This window comes from Lynx canadensis, chromosome D1 (genome assembly GCF_007474595.2).
Source record: "Lynx canadensis isolate LIC74 chromosome D1, mLynCan4.pri.v2, whole genome shotgun sequence".
Taxonomy (NCBI): domain Eukaryota; kingdom Metazoa; phylum Chordata; class Mammalia; order Carnivora; family Felidae; genus Lynx; species Lynx canadensis.
The window spans coordinates 74,811,976-74,832,053 of record NC_044312.2 but is presented as its reverse complement, the minus strand read 5'-3'; the positions used below and the strand labels follow the sequence as shown (position 1 = coordinate 74,832,053).

Genomic DNA, 20,078 nt, shown 5'->3' with positions numbered 1-20,078 from the left:
AGCAGGCTCCACGCTGTTGATGCGGGGCTCCAACTCATGAACTGTGAGATCATGACCTGAGCTGAAACCAAGAGTCAGGTGGTTAACTGACTGAGCTATCCAGGAGTCCCTGTACTTTGTGTTTTTTAGTGAGCTATTTATTCATGCTCGGGGTCTAACCTGCTTTTAATTTATTTTTTCAAGAAACAGATCTTGAACATCTGCCTGGTGTCAGATAGAGTACAGGCACGGGAGACAGGGAGGTCCGTGTCCGAGGCCGTACGCTTAGTGGTTTAAATAAAGCCTGGGCCTCGGGTTGAGGCAAAGTGAGTTTGAAGCCTGGTTCTGCCACTTACCAACTGTGTGACCTTGAGCAATGACTCAGTCTCTCCAAGTCCCAGTCTCTCCGTGTGTAGGAGGAGGACGACAACTGTGTCTAGTTGGTTGGGTTATACTGAGGAATCTGCACTCATTGTAAAGCACAGGTTTGTGCACAGATACCCCGAGTGGGTTGGGGATGCGGGCACCAAGAGATCAATTCTGAACAGAGACGTGAGACCCGAAGACGGAGTGCCCAGTTCTTCCTAAGGGACTCAGGGACAGTTCTGCTGAAGAGATGACGTTTGAACAGGATCTTAGAAGGGGCTTACAGAGCTTTCCAAGCAGGGAAGGGAAAAGGGAGCTTTTCTAGTGAAGGGAAAAGTATATTCCAAGGTGTTACAGGTAGGCGTGAGCATATAACTGAATGGAGATGCCAGAACACCGTCACAAGAGGTACGATCATGCCTTTGCGCTGGTGATTGCCAGTTTTCCCCTTTAGTTTACAGCTAAACTCTGTAGCTGGGGCTTGGGAGGTGTCGAGAGAGGGCACAGAATGAGTGTTTTTCAGAGTGCTGGAAAACATGGTTAAACCAGATGACCTTTGAACTCTGAAATCTTCGACTGATTTTGGTGGGGGCGGCGGGGGGGGGGGGCTCACCACACAAATAGGGCCACCCACAGCAGATACTAATCACCAGAACTGGACATGGCCTCTGTCAGTAACTGGCTAGGGTGGGAACCGTTCCACACACCTGGAGATAGGGCGGCCTTTGCCAGTCTCCATGGACCAAGGCCTTGTTTCCCTGCTGCTGGGAGCGCCCTCTGCTGGTCCCTTGTCACTCCCCTCCATCCGCCTCATTAAATCCACCTTGACAGCCCTGAAATTGAACTTGACCTTAAGGAGAGGCCCTTCAAAGCCATTAAATTTGATTCTCTTGATTTTCAGTTGGCTCTCCTGAGACTCAGAGGAAATGACTGGCCCAAAGTCACAAGGTGGTCTCGGACAAGAGCCCAGGGCTGCTGGGTCCTTGGCCAGTGAGTGCATTTGTCGCTTCCGTAATGGAACACGGCTGCCACCATCACCTACACTCTTCACCCAAACCAGTCTCTCTGGGCTGCTTCCTCACACGGGGAAACCTGAGGCCACAGGCCAGGGGAGGACTTCCGGTCACTCCCGTCATGGGAAAGGCACACAAAGCTAATGGCCCCTCAGAGTGAGCTCCTTCAGGGCCCTGGGCAGGAAGACAGGCACGCTAGGATCCACCCCTCTGGTTCCTTCACTAATTTGCCCACTGTGTGAGCCTGGAAGTCACTTGGCCCCCAAGCCTTAGTTTCTTCATCTGTAAAATGGGTTGCAGCCACCTAGGCCTATAGTGAGGACTTTTTTTTTTTTTAAAGAAAGTCTGCTGATGCGTTCGTGTCCACTCTCTTCCTATTTTCAGAGCATTGTTTTCAACAAAGGCTGAAAGCCAGAAGAGAAGAGAGCTTAGGAATATGGGCGGCGAGGGGCAGATCTGTCATTACTAGCTGTGTGGCCTGGGGGTGGTCACTTCACTTCTCTGAATCTCCATTTTTTCATCTAGAAAACACGGGTAATGAAAGTATGTTCCTCCTAGGGCTGTTTGAAGAATTAAGGTCTGTCTCACCTCCCTAGAAAGAAGAGGAGGGAGATGGAAAACAAGAAGGAAGTGTTTCACAAATGAGCATCTCAGTCAGTGTCCCCGTCCCATGTCACTCTCCATTTTCACTCTCCCCTTGTCAGACAGAGTTTCTCTCCATCTCTTGTATGTGCCCTGATTTCTTTTAACTCCAGGCCTGTTCCCATGCCCTCCTTCTGCCTAGAACAGCCCATGTGCCCCTCTCACATTCCATAGCCGTTGACCCCAGCTCCTCCTTCACATCCTAAATCCCTTCCCGGGAACCTCTGCTGATATCCCTGCCTCATTAGGGGCCTCACTGGTGCCCCCCCAGCACCCTGCCCTTCTCCATCAGACTGGCCACCTATGTCACCATTGCCTTTGCTGACCTGCAGTCCCCCATTATGTCTTGAGCTACGGTTCACGCCATGGCCTGCACAGAGGAGCTGTTTAATAAACACTTGTTGAGCAAGCGAATGTTCTAGTCCCTGAATCTGACTCACACGAAAGATGGAAAACTTCATGTTGCCCGAGCCCCTCCACAGGCTGGACCTCTCTAGCATCCACCTTCCCTTCCCTTCTGCCACACCCACACCCCTGTCTCCCACCAACAGAGCAGGATGGAGAAGTCATCATTTATCTGGGCACATCCCAAGCAGAGAACACTCAGACCCTGTGTTTGGGATCCAGAACACTCCAAGTTTGCAGTCTGCTCAGACGTGGGGACAGATGGCTGGACAGTGGACAGCTGGGCAGGGAGGGTAGGCAGCTTGGCAGGATGGAAATAGCAGTGAACTAAGCATTGGGAGCCCAGGGCTCAGAGCCTATCTGTTCCCCAAGTTCTCTGCACACATCAGTCTGAGTTCTTTGGTAACCAGCAACAGAAACTGACTCAGACATTTAGGCAGAAAGGTCTAACACAGAATAACAGGTAACAGACCTCTGGTCTTGGGCCCTCCTGTGGCAACAGATAAGCAGGGCACCAGGAGAAGAGAGTGGCGACTCCCGAGAGGACATTTGGACTTTCTAACTCTCTGAAAACAGCTGTCCACGCTGTGTGACGTGCCGCCAGGCACTTACCCTCTCTCGCCTCGGTCCCCCATCTGGGTGTTCTAAAGCTGGCTTCTCTCCGTTCACATCTCCAGTGTGCTTTTCTGCGGAGGAACTTCCTGCCCTGGCCCCCGATGGCGCCTTTCCCCATCCAGACACCTTGGGAATGAATTATGAGGAAGCCAGGTGAGTGATGTGTGTGGGCTTCCCTGCAGCTCAACCCGTTGAGGAGGACACGCCCTCTCCATGTGCATGCGCTGGGACGTGTGACTCATTTGCATGAAGCAGTCAGCCCGATCATTTGTCTTTCATGAAAGCAGCATGTCCTTGTCCCATACGTGCTGAACACGCTGATGAACATCTCGATGGCATTATGGGCTGCTTTCTGATCGTGGTCTGGCTGTCTTCTTCAGGCTGGGAAGATCCTAACTAGAGTCTGTCTTCCCAGAGCCCCCAAAGCCACTAACCCTAAGACACTGCCTTCCACTTGACCTCTAATGTGTCCAGCAATAGGCTCAGGCCCTGAACACCTGGGATGCAGAGGTGGCTGAGGGGGTGGGGATGCTCTTAAGTGACTGGAAAGCTGGTGGGGGGAGCAGGTGCATAAACAGCTAACTATAGCAACAGAACAAAGTAAGAGGCAGAGAGAAGTAGTGAGCCAGGAGTGTGGGGGGGCCCCGAGATGGGAGAGCTTGATTCTCCCCAGGAGATCAGGGACTGCTCCATGAAAGAAGTCATGTTGAGGATGAGTAAGACCTGGCAGGAGGGGAGAAGGAAACTTCAGGCTGAGGGAAGAGTGGGAACAAAGGCCTAGAAGTCGGAGTACACGGGGAATAGCGAGGTCTGGTGGTATCAGAGCTCTGGGAGGGTCATAGGAACTCCATGTTAACAGTGACGGGTGTCCCGGGGGCCCCGGAGCCCCAGGAGCATGAAGCCCAGGGTAGAGGCACATCTGCCTGCATTGGGTCCGGAGGTTGCTGGGGGCCCAGGAATCAGGCTTTACCATCCTAGCACCGCCTGGCCCCTCACCCACCCAGGAAGAGGATGCAGCTCTGCCTCCCTCCCCAAACCTGTCAGCTATTTCTCTACACTAGTCCTGGGCAGTGCTGGCATTTATTCCATGATACCTCCTATCGGCACCCACCCATCCCCCATCCCACCCCCATCCCCCCAGGCAGAGGTGAGGTGCGCCTGGCCCATCCCCGACAGGCCTCTGTTAGAATGCTGACTCACCCATCCCGCAGCAGGTACCTGTCCCGTGTCTCCCCCACCAGCCATGAGTTCCAAGAAGATGAGGTGGGCTGGTCCAGGTCCCATCTCCGGCATCCAGCAATGGTGGAATAGCTGTGGGGCACACGTTATCTTCACACACACGCACACGCACACACGCACGTAAACAGAGGGCGGTGTTGCCACGCAGGCTGCGAGGGGTCTGACCACCTGATGTTATAGATGAGGCTTCAGGGGCCCAGGTTGAGAGAAGATTCCCCAAAGTCGTAAGTGTGTTGGAGGCAGAGTTTAAAGGAGACGTTGGGTTCACAGCAGACTGTTTGTGATAGCCAGAAGGTGGAAACAACCCTGATGTCGATTGCTTGATGGACGGATAAATACAAGGTAGTGTATCCACACAGTCGCATGTTATTCAGCCATAAAAAGGAATGAAGTATTGATATGTGCTGCAACCTGGATGAACCTAGAAAACATGCTGAGTAAGAGAAGCCAGACACAAAAGACCACGTATTATATGATTCCGTTTATATAAAATACCCAGAACAGGCTCATCTATAGGGACAGGAAGCAGATTAACGGGTGCCAGAGGCTGGGGGTGGGGAGGATGGGCGGGGGGGCTCCCTAATGGGTACGAGGTTTCCTTTTGGGGTGATGAAATTGCTCTGGAACTAGATAGCTGTGGTGGTTGTGCAACATTGTGAATATATTAAGTGCCACTGAATTGTACACTTCCAAATTGGCTAAAAGAGTGAATTTTATCTTATGTGTGTTTTACCATAATTTTAAAAAGGAGTAGATTGGGACTGGATCACATACCACCGGCCAGGTCTGATGTCCCTTCCTCAACCACATGCTACTGGTCCCCTGTCCTATTATAGACCTCCCCTGCCCAGGCTAGGGGTGGGGGAGCCCATGGCACCTCTCGGGTCAAGGGAAGCCCCATGGTCAAGTGGAAGGCTGCCTCACCGGGAAGGCAGGATTCCTGGTGGTGAGACCTGCTCCTTAGTCACGTGCCTCTGCCTGGGGCCTAGCCCCCATCACCTACCCATCCCACTGACCATCTTGCTCCCAGCTAGTGCCCGATGTTTCTTACGTCTCAGACCTCTGTGTCTTGCTCTTGCCGTCTGTGCCATGAAAGAAGTTCTTTCCCTCGTGACCCCTCAACCATGTAGAAACATCCTTTAAAAAGAAAAAAAAAAAGTCTTATTTATTTGAGGGAGAGAGAACGTGAGTAGGGGAGGGACAGAGAGAGGGAGGCAGAGAATCTGAAACAGGCTCTGTGCTGACAGCAGAGAGCCCGATGCAGGGCTGGAACTCGTGAACCGTGAGCTCGTGACCTGAGCCTAAGTCAGACACTCAATCGACTGAGCCACCCAGGTGCCTCTAGAAGCATCCTTTAAGAACCTGCTGCTATCTTCCCCTTGCAGAAGACTGCCCCACACACAGCCTGCCCCCTCACCGCAGGCCGAGCTCCCCAGGGTATCTAGTGAATAGGTCATCCTCGATTAAAGCAGGTGTGGGTGCGGTCGGTCGTGTTTGTGTGTGTGTCTTCCAGAGATGACTGGGAGCTCCGTTGGGAGGGGCCTGGCTTGTTCGTCACTGTATTCCTAGGACAGCTCTGGTGCCTTGCTCACAGGCCATGCTTGTTGAATGAGGCAGTGGCTTTGGGAAGGTTCTGTCCCCACCCAGATACTCTCCATCAATGAAGGAAGGACAGGCTGGGTAATCTCCAAGTCCTTTTCTCTCTGGGGCTGTCTGGTTGTAAGGGCGGCGGTGCGGGGCCAGCCCAGCAAGTTGCCGCCTGTTGTCGCAGGAGACCAGTTTTCTCCTTTTGCCCACCTCCTAGAAATGGAAAAGGAGAGAGAAGGAGCCTGCAGTAATCTTACTGTAAGCAGCTATTTCTGCTCTTGGCAGTGGGGGGGGAGAGAGGGCAGTGTCCAGAGACTGGGCTTCTCCATCCTCCCTGAATGGACCATCTCTTCTCTTCAGAAATCTCATTAAAACCCTTCCCCGAACAGCCTAGCCACGCAGGCTCTGGCCGAGGTCGCCTGGAGTCCTTCAGCGACAAGGCCGAGCAGCGGGCTTTTGCTCCATTTTCCTCTACAGATGAGAGGTGCTACTCTTTCTGCTTTTCTGATTATGAAATTAGTCATTTTCTAGGAAGCTTATTTATAGAGTCCGCTGCATACATGCAGCCCTGAGCTATTCTGAACACGGCTTGGGGCCTCGGAGGCTTAAGGTGTGAAAACAGCTGTGAGTCACACATGGGTCCCCTTCCAGAGGTTTCTAGATACCTTGGTTACCTTTCTGCACCCAGCCGGGAGCCAACCCTCATGCTCCTGGTGCTCTTTACTCTAAAGAGAGAAAAGCCTCAGGATCCCAATCCCCCTGGCCACCGGCTTGATATATTACCCGGACCGAGTCAGACCCCGATTCTGTGCTCCATTTTCCTTCTCTTCTGAATGAGGGGCTTTCTGGATGTGTGATTCTGTGCCTGCTCTGGACAACAGCTGTGGAGGGGGGTTCCAGGTGGCTTCACAAAGACCTGCCCACAAGGCAGCTCAGATAATGGCCGTGTTTGAGGTTCCTGATGCTTTTTCCAAGAAGGTCAGGGCAACATTCACTTATTCAACAAGTGATTATTTACTTATTTATTGAATGCCTATGATGAGCCAGGCACTGTGCAAGACTTTGAAGACACAGTGATGAATAAAACAGAAATGGTGGCCCCTGTCCTCATATAACTTACAGTCTAACTAATGCTAATCTCCTAATGGCATAAATTAAAATGAAATTTCAAACAGTGTCAAGTTCTAGGAGTAAAAAGTACCAGGAAGTAGAGCCGGGGCAGCTCTCTAGGCAGAGAGAAAAGCATGTGCAGAGGCCCTGTGGAGAAAAGAGCCTGTCCAGTGCAGCTTAAGTGCAGAGGACAAAGGGAAAAAGGGGGTATAAAATAAGGCTGGAGGGATAAATAGGGGTCAAATCATGCAAGACCTAGTAAAGCATGTTAAAGGATTTCTGTATTTTTTCTTAGTACAATAGGATGCCATTAATGTATTTTTTAAAAAGAAGCTTAGATGATAAAAGGTTGAGTTTTAAAACAGTTGATTCTAGCTCAGGCCTGCCCCATCCAGTTGTGCAGATTGTAAACTGCACAAACTATGAAGCCATATGTATTGGAACCATATGGAGAATGTTTTAGGGGCCAGCCTGAATGAATGCCAGAGACCAGTTAAAAGACTGCCAAAGTAATCTAGGCAAGAGAAGCTGGCTTGGACCAAGATGTAGGTGGTGGAGAGGAAGAAAAGTGAGAGATTCAGGAGACATGTAAAGGGCCTTGAAGATAGCCGCCTTCTCTCTGCAGGAGGGCCAGGCTCCGAGATTTGAGATTCTCAGAGACCCTGCCGGTCAGAATGAGGAGAAGACAAAACAACGCAATGCCAGTTGAGAGCAGAAGAAGTCAGAATGAAAGGGGTCACCCTTAACCCTGTCTGTCTATCCTTAATTGTTTCAGATCTGCAGCTGGGCCTGAAACTGGCCTCAGGACCAGTCCGAGAGTCAGGATTGCAGAAGCAGTGGGCAGAGAGGCAGCTGACCTCTTGGACTTCATGGAAGTATTATACCGGCAGTGCTGTATTAAAGTTTCTTTTGGCTGCCAATTTCAGAAATCAGTTCACACTGGCTTAAGCTAAAATGTTGGAATTTATTGGAAGGATCCTGGGGCATCTCATGGTTTTGACAGACGTGTTGCCCACTCAAGACTCAGGATGGGCAGAAATGGAGCGGCTCCAAGGCCCGCAGCATTAGCGGTTTTTAGGACTTTCTCTCCAGGGCACTGTAGCTGCCATGATTTAGAGCCAGCACCTGCAGACTCCAGGCCCCCCCCCTCCCCGCCCCCGGAATGCATTTGAAAAACATAGGGGAGAGGATCTGATCGACCCAACCTAGTTGGTGTGTCTAGCCTTGATAAATCAGCTGCTGCCAGGGATCAGAACATGAAGGGCAGACAGCCGCTGGAGCCCATAGTTGATTTCAGGCCGTCCCCAGAGTAGGGGAACCCCTGCGAGCTGCACAGTTGCCCTCAGGGTATGTCTGCTCTACAGACACTTGATGAGGTCTAGCTGATCTCCAGTAACCTTTTCCCAGGTCACGGGTTAAAGGAGAAAAGCTAAGCCCCATGATAGGCTTGGAAAGTGCCCCGGTAGGCTAGAAAGAGGGCTCTCTGATGTCAGAAAGAAATAGAACATTTAGAATATGCAAAAAAATACGTATAGCTACGTTTTCTAGCGATTTCTGGAGAAGAGTTCTGCGGGCCACTGAGGCAGAAGGTCTTTGCAGGCCTTGAGGAGCTGGACGTAGACCGTGTGTTACCCACACCCCCCTTCTTGCTCATGCGTGGTTCAAACCCACAGGAGCTAGGAGGCACAGCAGCACAACAGTGAGAGCCTAGCCTAGAGTCGTAGACTGTAATCTCATGCCCCACTCTGCCCTAGTGAGCTGTTGTGACCTTAGGCAAGTTACTGAACTTCTCTGAGCCTGTTGGTTGATCCCTCATCCATGCTGGAGATTTAGTGTGATAAATTTTGTAAGTGCCTGGCACATAGCAAGCCCTCCCTCCATGGCAGAGGTGATGGTGGTGGTGATGGTTGTAGGGAATGCTACTGCTGATTATTCCACAGGGAAAATGCCTGCAGAATTCTGCTCCTGCCTCTGCAGCTTGTCCCTTCTGTAGGTCGGTCCTTCTGTTCGGGTCCCCCGCTGGGGTAGAGTTACTCAGAGGGACGCAGGGCAAGCCAGAAGCCTTTTTTGTCTTTGTTCAGGGTTTTGCCTTGATCCCTGTTCATCTCCCGTTCTCCATCTGCTGCAGGAGTGAGAGAGAGAAGCACCCTGCTGATGACTCCGAGGGAGGGGCCCTGGACATGTGCTGCAGCGAGAAGCTGCCGGGTGAGTCTTCCTGGCACCCAGGTGCCCCCAGAGTCCCGAATGCAGGGAGAGAGCCCTGGATGACACGGGCTGGAGAAGAGCCCGCTTAGCTGTGAACTTGCTCGAGAGGAGTGACTCAGCTGGTCACAAGGTCTCCGTTTAAATGAGGATTTGTTTTTCTAATCCCTGATGTCTTTCTGACCTGTTGTCATATGAAGCTGCTCTGGGCTCCCGTGGAGGGAAGAGCAGGCACCGAGGGTGTGCCGGGAGGGGTAGGGGGAAGGGTGAAGAGCTGGGGAGGCCAGGGCTGCTGGGGACGTGACCGCCGGCCGGCGGTGTGCGGGGCAGACTTCCGGAGGTAAGGTTAGGAAACACAGACAGGCTGAGTGTGGCGTGAGCTGACGGTGGGGCAGGTAATGTGGAGAAACCACCCAGCGGCCCTGTTGACAGAGCTGGCTGCGAGTGTCAGCTTTGTGCCGCCTGAGTCTGGTTGATCGTGCTTGTGGGGAACCTGGGCGGCTGAACCACAGGCCCTTGCAGTCACCGCGGAGACACGACCGAGGCACTCTTGCCTGTGGGGTGGCAGCATGCGGACCAAGTACCCAGGCCATGGAAGGAATAAAGGAAAGGAGAATAGGAGGAGTTTTCAACATATTGTTTTTTTTTTTTTTACGGAAGTCTTTTTTTTTTTTCTTACTTACAACAAATATCCGTTGTAGGAATAATAGAAAATCTGACAAGTGAAAAAAGTTATCATCATCCCATAACACAGTACGTTTTCATCTTTTTTCCAAACCAAACCTGTAGCTTGTCAGAAACCTCATGATCGGTGAGGAACCTTAGAATGGAGTCTTCAGTGATACTCTTTAGGATGGACATTGAGAACAAGGAGGTATGACTCTGAAGCGATGATTCTTTACAATAGGTAGTTATTTTACTCACACCTTGAGCCAGTGGCCCAGCTACTGGGGAAGCTTTCTCAGGCCTCCAGGTAAGGATTGAGCCCTTTGGTGCAGTTCATGCCGTGTCCAGGAGGGGGTGCCATTGCTCAAAACACTTTGGAAGGCCTGTTGAGATGGTCTAGGATGGGTGTCATCTTACAGGTGCCCTTGTGGGGACCCGAAACAGCTAGCTTGAAGAACAGAATTCTCCAGAGGGACATGAGAGCTGTCTGTGATTATATGAAAGGTTGTCTTTGTGGAGGGGGCAGCAGATTCGTACTGCGTGTCTTAACCGGCTGGCATAAACCAGATACGGAGAAACTAAAGAGAGGCCTGCTGGCCCACGGGATGCAGAACTTTCTTCCTGACTCTGAAAGTAGTCCGGTCGTAGAGCTGGATAATTCAAGAGGAGGAAAATGAGTGTTCCATCACTGGAGGCATTCAAGTATTGTCTGGATAGACAGTGGAGAGGAAATTTCCACAATGGGTGGGAGGTCGAGATGACATCAAAAGTCCCTTTCAACTATTAAGCGTTCTGTGATTCAGATATGAGTCATAGAATTCAGAGATGATTGTACGACCGGGGATGGCCCGCTGGCTAGAAAAAATCCACGGAAAATAGGACATGATGTATAGGAGTCCAGAAAGGAGCACAGTGTGAAGGGAAGGGCAGCGGCTTTGGCATTTGAGTCTGGCTTTAGGCTGTTTATGGACAAGTCCCTTACCCTTTGCTGGGCCTCTAGTCCTCATTTGCAAATGGAAACAATAGCAATACAAGTGTTTATCCTCACAGCGGTATATTTATCCTTACAGGGATTAAATAAATATAATCACACAAACATTCATTCCACAAATGCTTTTTGAGCACCTACTATGTGTCAGGTATTATCCTAGGTGCTAGGAATACAGTGGTGAATAAAACAGACTTGTCCTTGCCTGGCTGTGAGCCGCTTCTAGAAAATGGGGTGGAACCACAGGAGAGAGACTACAGTAATAAGAATAATAGGGTAAATTCCAACTCTCCCCAAAAGCCAGCAGCCGACTCAGAATGGACGAGGAGTATTGGTCATCTCCTTTGGAGCCGGCACATTGCCTTCCTTATGATAGGCACTGTTCTAAATACTCTCACATACACATCGCACGTGATCCTGTCCACTGCCCTAAGTAGTTCACATCATTTCCTGTCCCAACTTAGAGATGAGAGGACCAAGGCCCAGGGAAGTGAGAGTCTGTCCAAGGTCACATAGCTAGTGTTTGGTAGAGTGAGGGTTCACTTTGTGCAGTCTCTTTCCAGAGCCCATGCCCCTGGCCACTTCCCCATTCTGCCGCCATTGTCACTGTGGACACCCATCATTTTCTGGCACCCTGTGAACTGAAGCAGGAAGAGCTAAGGTGTGTCTGTCCCCAGGGAGGAGCCTGCAAGAGATGGGCAGTGTCACTGTGCCTGCCTTATCTGCATTCTTCTGGAAAGCACTTCCTTCCAAGGGCTAGGCAAGTCATAGGCCCCTCTAGACTATCATGATGCCATTGTGATTGGATTTTGCAATGATGTTTTGCAATGATGTTCTACCCTGCTTCCTCCATGGGACCATGAGTTCTTTGAAAGCAAATGCCTGTCTGTTTCATCCTCCATGACCAGCCTTCATTCACTCATTTCTTCATTCATTGAATGACTGTTCGTTGAGCACCTGCCTGCACAGGGCACTCCTGTAAGCAGTAAAGATTCAACAGTGAACCAAACAGAAAATCTCCACACTCACAGGGCAGTGTTGTGTCCTGAGTAAGAGCAGGGACTCTGGACCTAGGCTTGATTCTACCACTTGCGCCTGGGATGATCATGGGCAAGCTATTTAACTTGATTTTACAACTGTGCCTTGATTTTACAAAATATAATCAAGAATACTGGGGTACCTGGGTGGCTCAGTCGGTTGAGCAACTGACTTTGGGGCTCAGGTCATGATCTCGCAATTCACAGGTTCAAGCCCCGCATCGGGCTCTGTGCTGACAGCTCAGAGCCTGGAGCCTGCTTCGGATTCTGTGTCTCCCTCTCTCTCGGCCCCTCCCCTGCTCGCACTCTTATTCTCTCAAAAATAAACATTAAGAAAAATAAAATTTAAAAAAAGAATACTATTTACTACCATGCAGAGTTGTTGTAAGATCACATGAGTTAATGAAAACCTCAGAACGGTACCTGGCACATAGCAAGTGAGCTATAGGCATCGCTATTTAGAGAAAGATAGACACTGAGTAACATAAATAAAATATTTAGCATGGCAGATAGTGGTAAGTGCTGTGGAGAAAATTAAAGCCAAGAAGGAGGCATGAGAAAGGACCTGGGGGGTGGTTTGGCATTGTAAGTAGGATGGCCCCAGAACCTGGTAAGAAGCAGACTTCCATAAATGCTCATCAGTCAGAACCACTGACCTGAGCAGCAACCTGGACATAAAAGGAGGGGGGCGGTTATAAAGGCTGAGAGAATCGGGGTGCAAGGCCTTCAGAGAATGAGCTCACGGGCATTGCAAGCAATTGCATAATGATGGGGTAAAAATACAGCCCTCCAGTAATCTGTTCCCCTCCAAGCTGGCTTCCTGCGGGGCGAGACGAGGTGGAGTGAGGGCTAGCCGTGCCTGCGTGACTCACGTGTTCCCACACGCACCGCCAGCAAGGGGCGGCATGGCCAACACGCCCGGCCACGGTCACCCGGACCTGAATCAGCACCAAGCAGGTCGCGGAGTCCTCCCAGATGGAGATTTCTGGGTGGAAACATCCTCAGGCATCGCCAGCACCCCCAGGCAGCCCGCAGCTGCCTCAGGACAGGCTCGCTCACCCACACCCCCCGGGGCACTGCCCGCCTGTGCTCACACGCTTGTCTTAGTGCTCACTTGTCCCAGCCCCGTGCTCGTGTGTGCACGTGCACATACCCACACGCAGCTCCCCGGGCACACGCCCCACCTCTCTCTGCCTCATGCAGCCCCACGGGTGCACACCCACTTGAAGCTCCCGCACCTGCGAGCCTCCTTCCTCTTGCGCACTCGGGATCTCTTGGCTCCATGGGGCCATCATCCAGACTGCTCTGCCTGCTCCGTCATTCCCGCTTTAGGTCTCTTTTCTTCCGCAGCCATGCCCCTTCTCATGTACACTTATAGATGAGTGGGCACACTCCTTCCCTACCATTCTCTACCCTTTGCCCAGGCCCTCAGCTGTGCACAGTCCCAGGCGCTGGTGTCCCCTCTCTGCTTCTCTGTGCGTGCGTGCACACACACACGCGCGTGCTTTTTTCTTCTCCCTCATGCACACAGTCTTGCACACATGGTCACTCTTCTTTTCTTCTCTCTCACTCCCCCTTCCTTGCTCATTTACTTGCTCACATTCACCCAAACACATTTATACATTCAAACTCACACTATCCCCACCCCCCCAACCATGTGTAGGTGTTCATATTTGCAAGAAACCAGCCAGCCCCGCTGATGCTGGGGCCTCCGCTCCTTCCCCAGCCGGCACCACTGCAGTCCCAGCCTGTCACCAGCAGCTTCCTTTAGGGTACGGGCTGGAGGAAGGAGGTGGATAAGGCCACCGTAGGTGCTAGTGATGGCATGACATCACCAGGTGCTGCTCGCACTGTCTCCAGGGGGCGGGCCCAGGGCTGGCCTGCTCCTGACATTTGTAGGGACCAAGGCCACACTGCAGAAGAGGCCCCTGGTGGCACACCACCCTCTGCTGAGTCCTGCTCTGCAAGGGCCCTTGTGTGGCATGTGGGCACGTCAGTCTGTGGGTCCAAACATGGTCCACATGCCACCCCGATGCAGCCCTTCGGCCACCCCCTCAAACCTAAAGGTACCCAGGCAGGAGGCCACGTCCAGCCGCAGGAGGGTCTACTGCACCTGTGCAGGCTTCAGGATGTTTGGTTAGAGAGTTCTAGTAGCCAGAGCATGGCCTGGAAGGGAAAGCGTGGGCACACCCACTGGGCCCTGTGGACTCCTTGCCCCATGGGGACTGGCATGGCCAGAGGGGAAGGGCCTCAGCCTGGGTCTGAGGACAGCTCTGCTTTTAGAAATAAGGTGCTCCCACAGCATCCCACAGCCGACAGCTGGCTGGAGCCATGACAGTCACCGCCACCCTGGGATTTAAGTGTGCCATGATTAACCGATTCTGTGCAAGGTTGTGAGTAGACCCTGAAGGCCTGAGTAGGCCGTTGCCCAGCTGGCCTCTTGGTGACTCTTGTACTGACTCCCACCTGAGTGCCAGTGCCTTAAAGGCTACCTTCTGCCCAGCCCTAGGTTCTAAATCATCACGGGTATCAAGCTGACCCTCTTTGGAAGGGGGCAAAGTCTAGGTGTCAGCTAGAGGCCCACTGCCCTTCCTGGGTGGCCTTTTATACAGTAAAGGGGATATCATTATTGAGGAAATCTTCATTACCCTAACCTGCAGTGACTGTCCTTGGCCATCACAGAGGGTCACATTATAGTTTTCACAGCTGTCCCATCATGACACAGACAAGGCCTTGGGCCAGAAACCAGGAAGAAGGGCCAATCGAAAAACCCTTTTATCGGGGCACCTTGGTGGCTCAGTCAATTAAGCATCCAACTTCAGCTCAGGTCATGATCTCATGGTTGGTGGGTTCGAGCCCCATGTCAGGCTCTGTGCTGACGGCTCAGATCCTGGAGCCTGCTGCAGATTCTGTGTGCCTCCCTCTCTCTCTGCCCTCCCCCACTCGCTCTGTCACTCTCTCAAAAATAAATACACATTTAAAAAAAAATTTTTTTTAAAAAAAGAAAAGCCCTTTTATCAATTTGACAAACTTTTATTGAGCATCCACTCCATACCCAAGGCTGTGCCAGGCCTTGGTGACCCAGTGAAGAGTGAGACAGACCCTGGTTCCTGCTTTCAAGGAGGAGGGCACCCATGGAAGGGTGTGCCAATAATGTAACCTTATCTTGGGGGGTCACGGAAGTCTTCCCAGAAGAAATGGCCTTTAAATTGTCACCTGAGGGGTGAGCAGGGGCCTGGTCCTGGTTCGTGTCTTTTGGGACCAGCTATCAAAGCATTTTAAGGAACAGATTAACCTCATAATGTCTCCCATCTCCTCACCCTTTTTCTCAGCAAAACCCCTCTGACTGGTACCTAGTATTGGTTCACACTGGTCTAGTAGGAAGTGCAGGAGCCCAGATAGACAAACATAGAGAAGACAGGCCTGGGGGGATATAGTTGTACTGCTGAGGGGTCTTGTGCCTGTCGACAGCAGCCTGGGTTCTGTTGGCTTTTATTTCTTTGTATAATTGGGGTTCTGTTTTCATCCAAAGTTTTTAATGCATTTGGGATTGTTTACCGGCTAGCGGTACAGTGAATCGTCTTTGTCTTGAGTCTTCAGAATGGAAACTAGAGAAGAAAAAACAAACAAACAAACAAAAAAAAAAAAAAAAAAAAAAAAAAACAGCATTTGGATGTGCTAAGAACCCTAATTGGAGAGCATTGTGTAATGATACCATTGTATTGGGAAAAGAAGTACCAACCCAGGTACTACTGATTAGTGATGGTATAGGGTAACTCTTCTCAGATACCAGGGCAGATATGGAGGGATGAACCCATGTAGCTGCGTCTTGGGATGCTGTGGGGAGGCAGACCAATCTGGGTTCGAATCCCAGCTCTGCCACTGACCAGCAGCGTCACCTCGGGTAAGTTATCTGACTGCTTCGGGTTCCATATCCTTTACTCTAAAAGGAGATAGTACCGTGATGAGATCTTTACAGAGATCTTGTGAGGGTTAAATAAGCTGATGCATGTTGAGTGCCCTGTAGATGCTAGCTTCTAATGGTGGTGAGGATTGTTCCGGGATATGGAATGTGAACAGAAAACCCTCCGCATATTCCCAAGGGCCCGGGCATCAAGTCCCCCGCCAGTCCTTCAGCCCCGGAATGGACAGTATAGCTTTGTGAGTCTTTCTTGACTCCCCGCCGCAGGCCTGAACCAGCACAGACACATGGGGAAGCGTTGTCTACTTGCAGAGTCAGGTGGGGAAAGGGGCCAGGGTTGCAGGGAGGGACAATCACCCATTTTCCTCCATCAGTATAGAAATGGTTCTGATATTCTTAGAGAGTTACTTGGATGTGTGATGTGACTGGAGTTTTCACAATGGGAAGAAAGGCTATCTGCCTCCACACAGGATATTGCTAAAGACCTTTCAAACAAATGGACATCCGTGGCATCCCTAAGATATGCAGTGACAGATGCTGGCCTCTTTCTCCTGGGCCTGGCCCAGGGACTCATCACTCCAGCTCCCAGGAAGTTCTTTATGCCTTAAAAAAAAAAAAAATCTCGTCTTTTCATTTGAGCCCATTTCTTCTTTTCAAGTCCCAGCCTCTTGTTTTGCTTAATCTATTGCTATAGATTAATCTATAGCTATTTGCTATAATCTATTGCTATTTGCTTAATCTATAACAAATGGTCTCAAAGCTTTGTGGCTTAAAACCACAACCTCTTATTTGCTCATGATTCAGGGGGTCTTGGAGGTCCCAGCTGGGTGATTCTTCTGCTCATGTGTCTTCAACTGAGGTCACTCCCTCAGCTCTATTCACCTGGTGCTGGGCTGGGATAGAAGGGCCAAGAAAGCTTTTCTTACATGTCTGGCATCTCAGCGTGAATACCAGGAGGTAGGGATCGTTAGGGCACCTTGGAGGCTGTCTGCCATACTGCTTAAAAGTTGAACCCTTGAAATCCAAAGAGGCATATTCTAAGGATACGCCTCTATACAGAATGACTTATGAGGGAAAAAATCCACCCACAAAGAAAGAAAAAATACCAGAAAATATGTCAGAAGGAAACCAGTGCCTGTCTCGGCGTGGTAGGATTATGAGTGACTTGAGTTTCCTTTATGTTCTTATTAGGGTCCCCCCCCCATATATTCCAAAATCATTTAAAAAATGATTAGCCACCCAAGAATATTAATTAATCCTTGCCAGGCAAGAGTGGTAATTGGGGGTAGCAGAGGTTGTCTGGGGTGAGTCACCTCCCTCTAGGTTGAGTCGCTCAGCCTGTCAGGACCAGAATCTCAGGCTGACCCAACCCCAAGGGTCTTAATGGGGGCCAGTTAATCCTCTGGGGGCATCTGTGGAGACAGCCACTAGGCCCCAAAATCCCCCCTCCCTGGAGAAATCCAACAAAATGATTCAGATAATATGTTGGTGAATGAGCTCAGAGAGAAAGAGGTTCAGGGGTCTCCTTGGCAGTTGGCTTTGCTTCAGCCAAGTCCGTGAGCCCTGCCCCCTAAAGAGGGCATCGATTCCCAGGCAGCCAGAACCTGCCATGGGGCCAGAAGAGCAGTGTCCCTCTCTTCAGCCCTCCCAGGTCCAGGACCCAGACAAGATGACAGGCCTTCCTTCCTTCGGCCATTGTTCTTTCCCCGTTGGGCCTTGATCCAACTTACAACTCGGTGGTGGTTTTGTTTCATGTTTCCTTGGGGGAGGCAGGCAACGATCGCTTTAGGTATTAGCGTGTTGTCAGTCATACTCGTGGGTGCGCAGCCCCGTTATCCTCAGTGGTCTACAGGAGGCTTCTGTCTGGTTTTCTTCACTTATTCATTCTCTTTTTTCTCCCACTGCCATACTCCTCCCCGTAGTTAATGTGTTCTGAGGGATTCAGTGTATGTTTTCCGCGTGTCTCTCTGTGTGCTCTTGCAGAATGGGCGGTGATATTTTGTGTGCGTGTGTTTTTAATCTGTATTCACTGGGTTGTGTTAGATCTCGTTCTGTCCACTCTGACCGCGCTGTTCCCGAGATCCATCGTGTGGTGCTGCATGTACTCTGACTCTTTGCCTCTAAGGACTGCACAGTACTCCCCAGCGTGTCCCCGGACACGGCCTGCCAGCTCCTCCAAGCGAAGGACATGGAGATCCCCCCACCTCTCCCACCCCTACCACAGAGAGTATGAGCGTACATGCCCCCATAGGGACTGGGTGAGAATTTCTTGGAGCAGAACCACTGGTTTCCAGAACTGGCTTCCCAGGCCAGTTCCAGCAGAGGATCTGGAAGAAGCTAGAGAGGGAGAGCTAGGAATAAGGTGGTATGAGTGGAGGCTGGGGAGGTAAGCAGTTTGGTCTTTATCCTAAGAACAAGGGGAAACCATTGAATTAAATTAAAGCAGGGACTCAGATTTGTTTTTTAAAAATGGGTGTGTGCCTTTAGCACTGGAAGGGCCCTTAAAGGCCCCTGGTCACACTCTTTGAATTTATAGAAGGCCTCAGAGGCCCTGGAGGCAGTGAGAAGCCCTGGGCCACGTAGCTCGCTAGAGGCGGAGGTAGGACTGCCGTCGCGGCCTCTCGACACTTTACCAACATTGTGAGGCTCCCCAGTTGCAGGGGGCCACCCCAGGATGGCAGCCTCTAGAGGCTTGGGATTTGTGGACGCTGCCATCCTGAGAGTCTCCCTTCCTGCCACCTGGACTTTCCTGTACTTGCCAAAGAACCCCAAGCCAGGGCTCAGGCTTCTGCGGCCATAGGGCCTTAGGCCTCCGCCCTTCAGATAACCCACTGCCAGTGCCTGTGAAACTTCCCATGCTGTCTTCGCCAGCGAGCACAGAATTAGAGGGTTAGAGACACACGCGCCAATCCTCGTTCTGCCTCTGACTCTCTGAACCTCAGTTTCCTCAGCTGTGAAATGGGCGGTAGACTGACTCTCAAGTCTGTCCCTTCCTTGCCATGCGTTTGTGTTTAAGCCTCAGGCACTTAGGACCTCTGGCACCCCATCACCCCAGGGCCTCTCTGTCAGTTCTTTCAGTTCTCAGCGTGGGCAGCGGGGGGTGGCCCGCACCCACAGAGTTTCGTTGACCCTTTTCACCCTTGTACTTCTGGGCCCCCGCTCCAGAGAGGCACCAAGAACTGAGGCTTTGTTTGTAGCAACAAAGCTGTTTGCAATTTCACATAGAACCATTTCATTATATCCCATCGAAAGATTACTTGAGTTGTGTTTTGTTTTGAAAGCTTGTTAGCATTCTGGATTTAATGCGCTGGCAGAGACAAAGATGCCCCCCTCCCTTCTGCCACCCTCAGTCCATGCCCACTCTCTCCACCAACCCCAGTTGCAGGCCTACAGCCTCACAGCTCCTGCCCTGGAGGGAGCAAGGCATCTATTGTCCTCCTGGGGGGCCCAGCAGGCAGATGAAAAGGAAGTCCTTACTGCTGCCCCTCCCTCCCTCTCCCTTCCCTTTCCCTCCCCTCTTCCTCCTCCTCCTCTCTAAATTCTGCTACTGTTCATTCACCATGTGCGGGCACCAGACTAAGCACTTGGCATGTTTTACCTTATGGTATCCTCAAACTCCAACAGGCAAGTCTTACTATACCGGTTGTCCAGAGGAGAGATTAAGTCACTTACCGGAGGCCACAGAGGTAGAAAATGGCAAAGCCAGGCATCAAACCTAAGTTGGGATGGCTCCAAAGCTTTTGCCACAAGCCGCTAGAAAAGCTGCCTCCCCAGAAACAAAGCCACTTTTGGGGGATGGGAGGAACTACAAGGTCAGGTCCTGGAGATATTTTTGGTTACTTAAATCTGCCTACTGAGAGCATCCACTCATGGGTCCTATTCTCGCCTCTTAACACGCGCACTCCCCTAGCACAGTCTCTCAGGTGTCCGCAGACAGTCCTCAGCACCCCTGCCCACCCCCACCCCCGCCTCCCCTGCTCCGAACTGAACGTGGAGGGAGACCTGAGTTCCCAGACCTCTGCCCCTCATCTACATACCCATCCTGCTTTTCTCTGCCCACCCTGCCCTTAGAGCCCCTCCCACTCCCAACCCTGCCCCCATGCTGGGGTGTGATGGTGCTAATCTCCCCTCCATCCTGGGGTGGTCCCTGTCCCTTCTGTCCTAGAATGGGCTGGAGCTCTTTCCCAGGCTGACTTCCCCTGACAGGCAGGAGGAAGAAACAGTGGAGGCCCAGGCAGAGGGCGGGCAACATGGGGTCTGGTCAGGAAGACAGATGTTGAAACACAGCTGCCTGGGTCTGAGGCCTG

At 51.4% G+C, this 20,078-nt stretch overlaps 1 protein-coding gene across 2 annotated transcripts in view; it reads left to right on the top strand.

The window, feature by feature from the left end:
* Positions 1-20,078, top strand: part of PTPN5 (protein tyrosine phosphatase non-receptor type 5) — a 54,840-nt gene that overhangs the window by 13,202 nt on the left and 21,560 nt on the right. For both annotated transcript variants that reach the window (XM_030333465.1, XM_030333464.1), the window contains exons 2-3: positions 3,083-3,173; positions 9,085-9,161. In XM_030333465.1, the coding sequence (XP_030189325.1) occupies positions 3,154-3,173; positions 9,085-9,161 (97 nt within the window). In that variant the 5' untranslated portion in view covers positions 3,083-3,153. The remainder of the gene's footprint in view (positions 1-3,082; positions 3,174-9,084; positions 9,162-20,078) is intronic.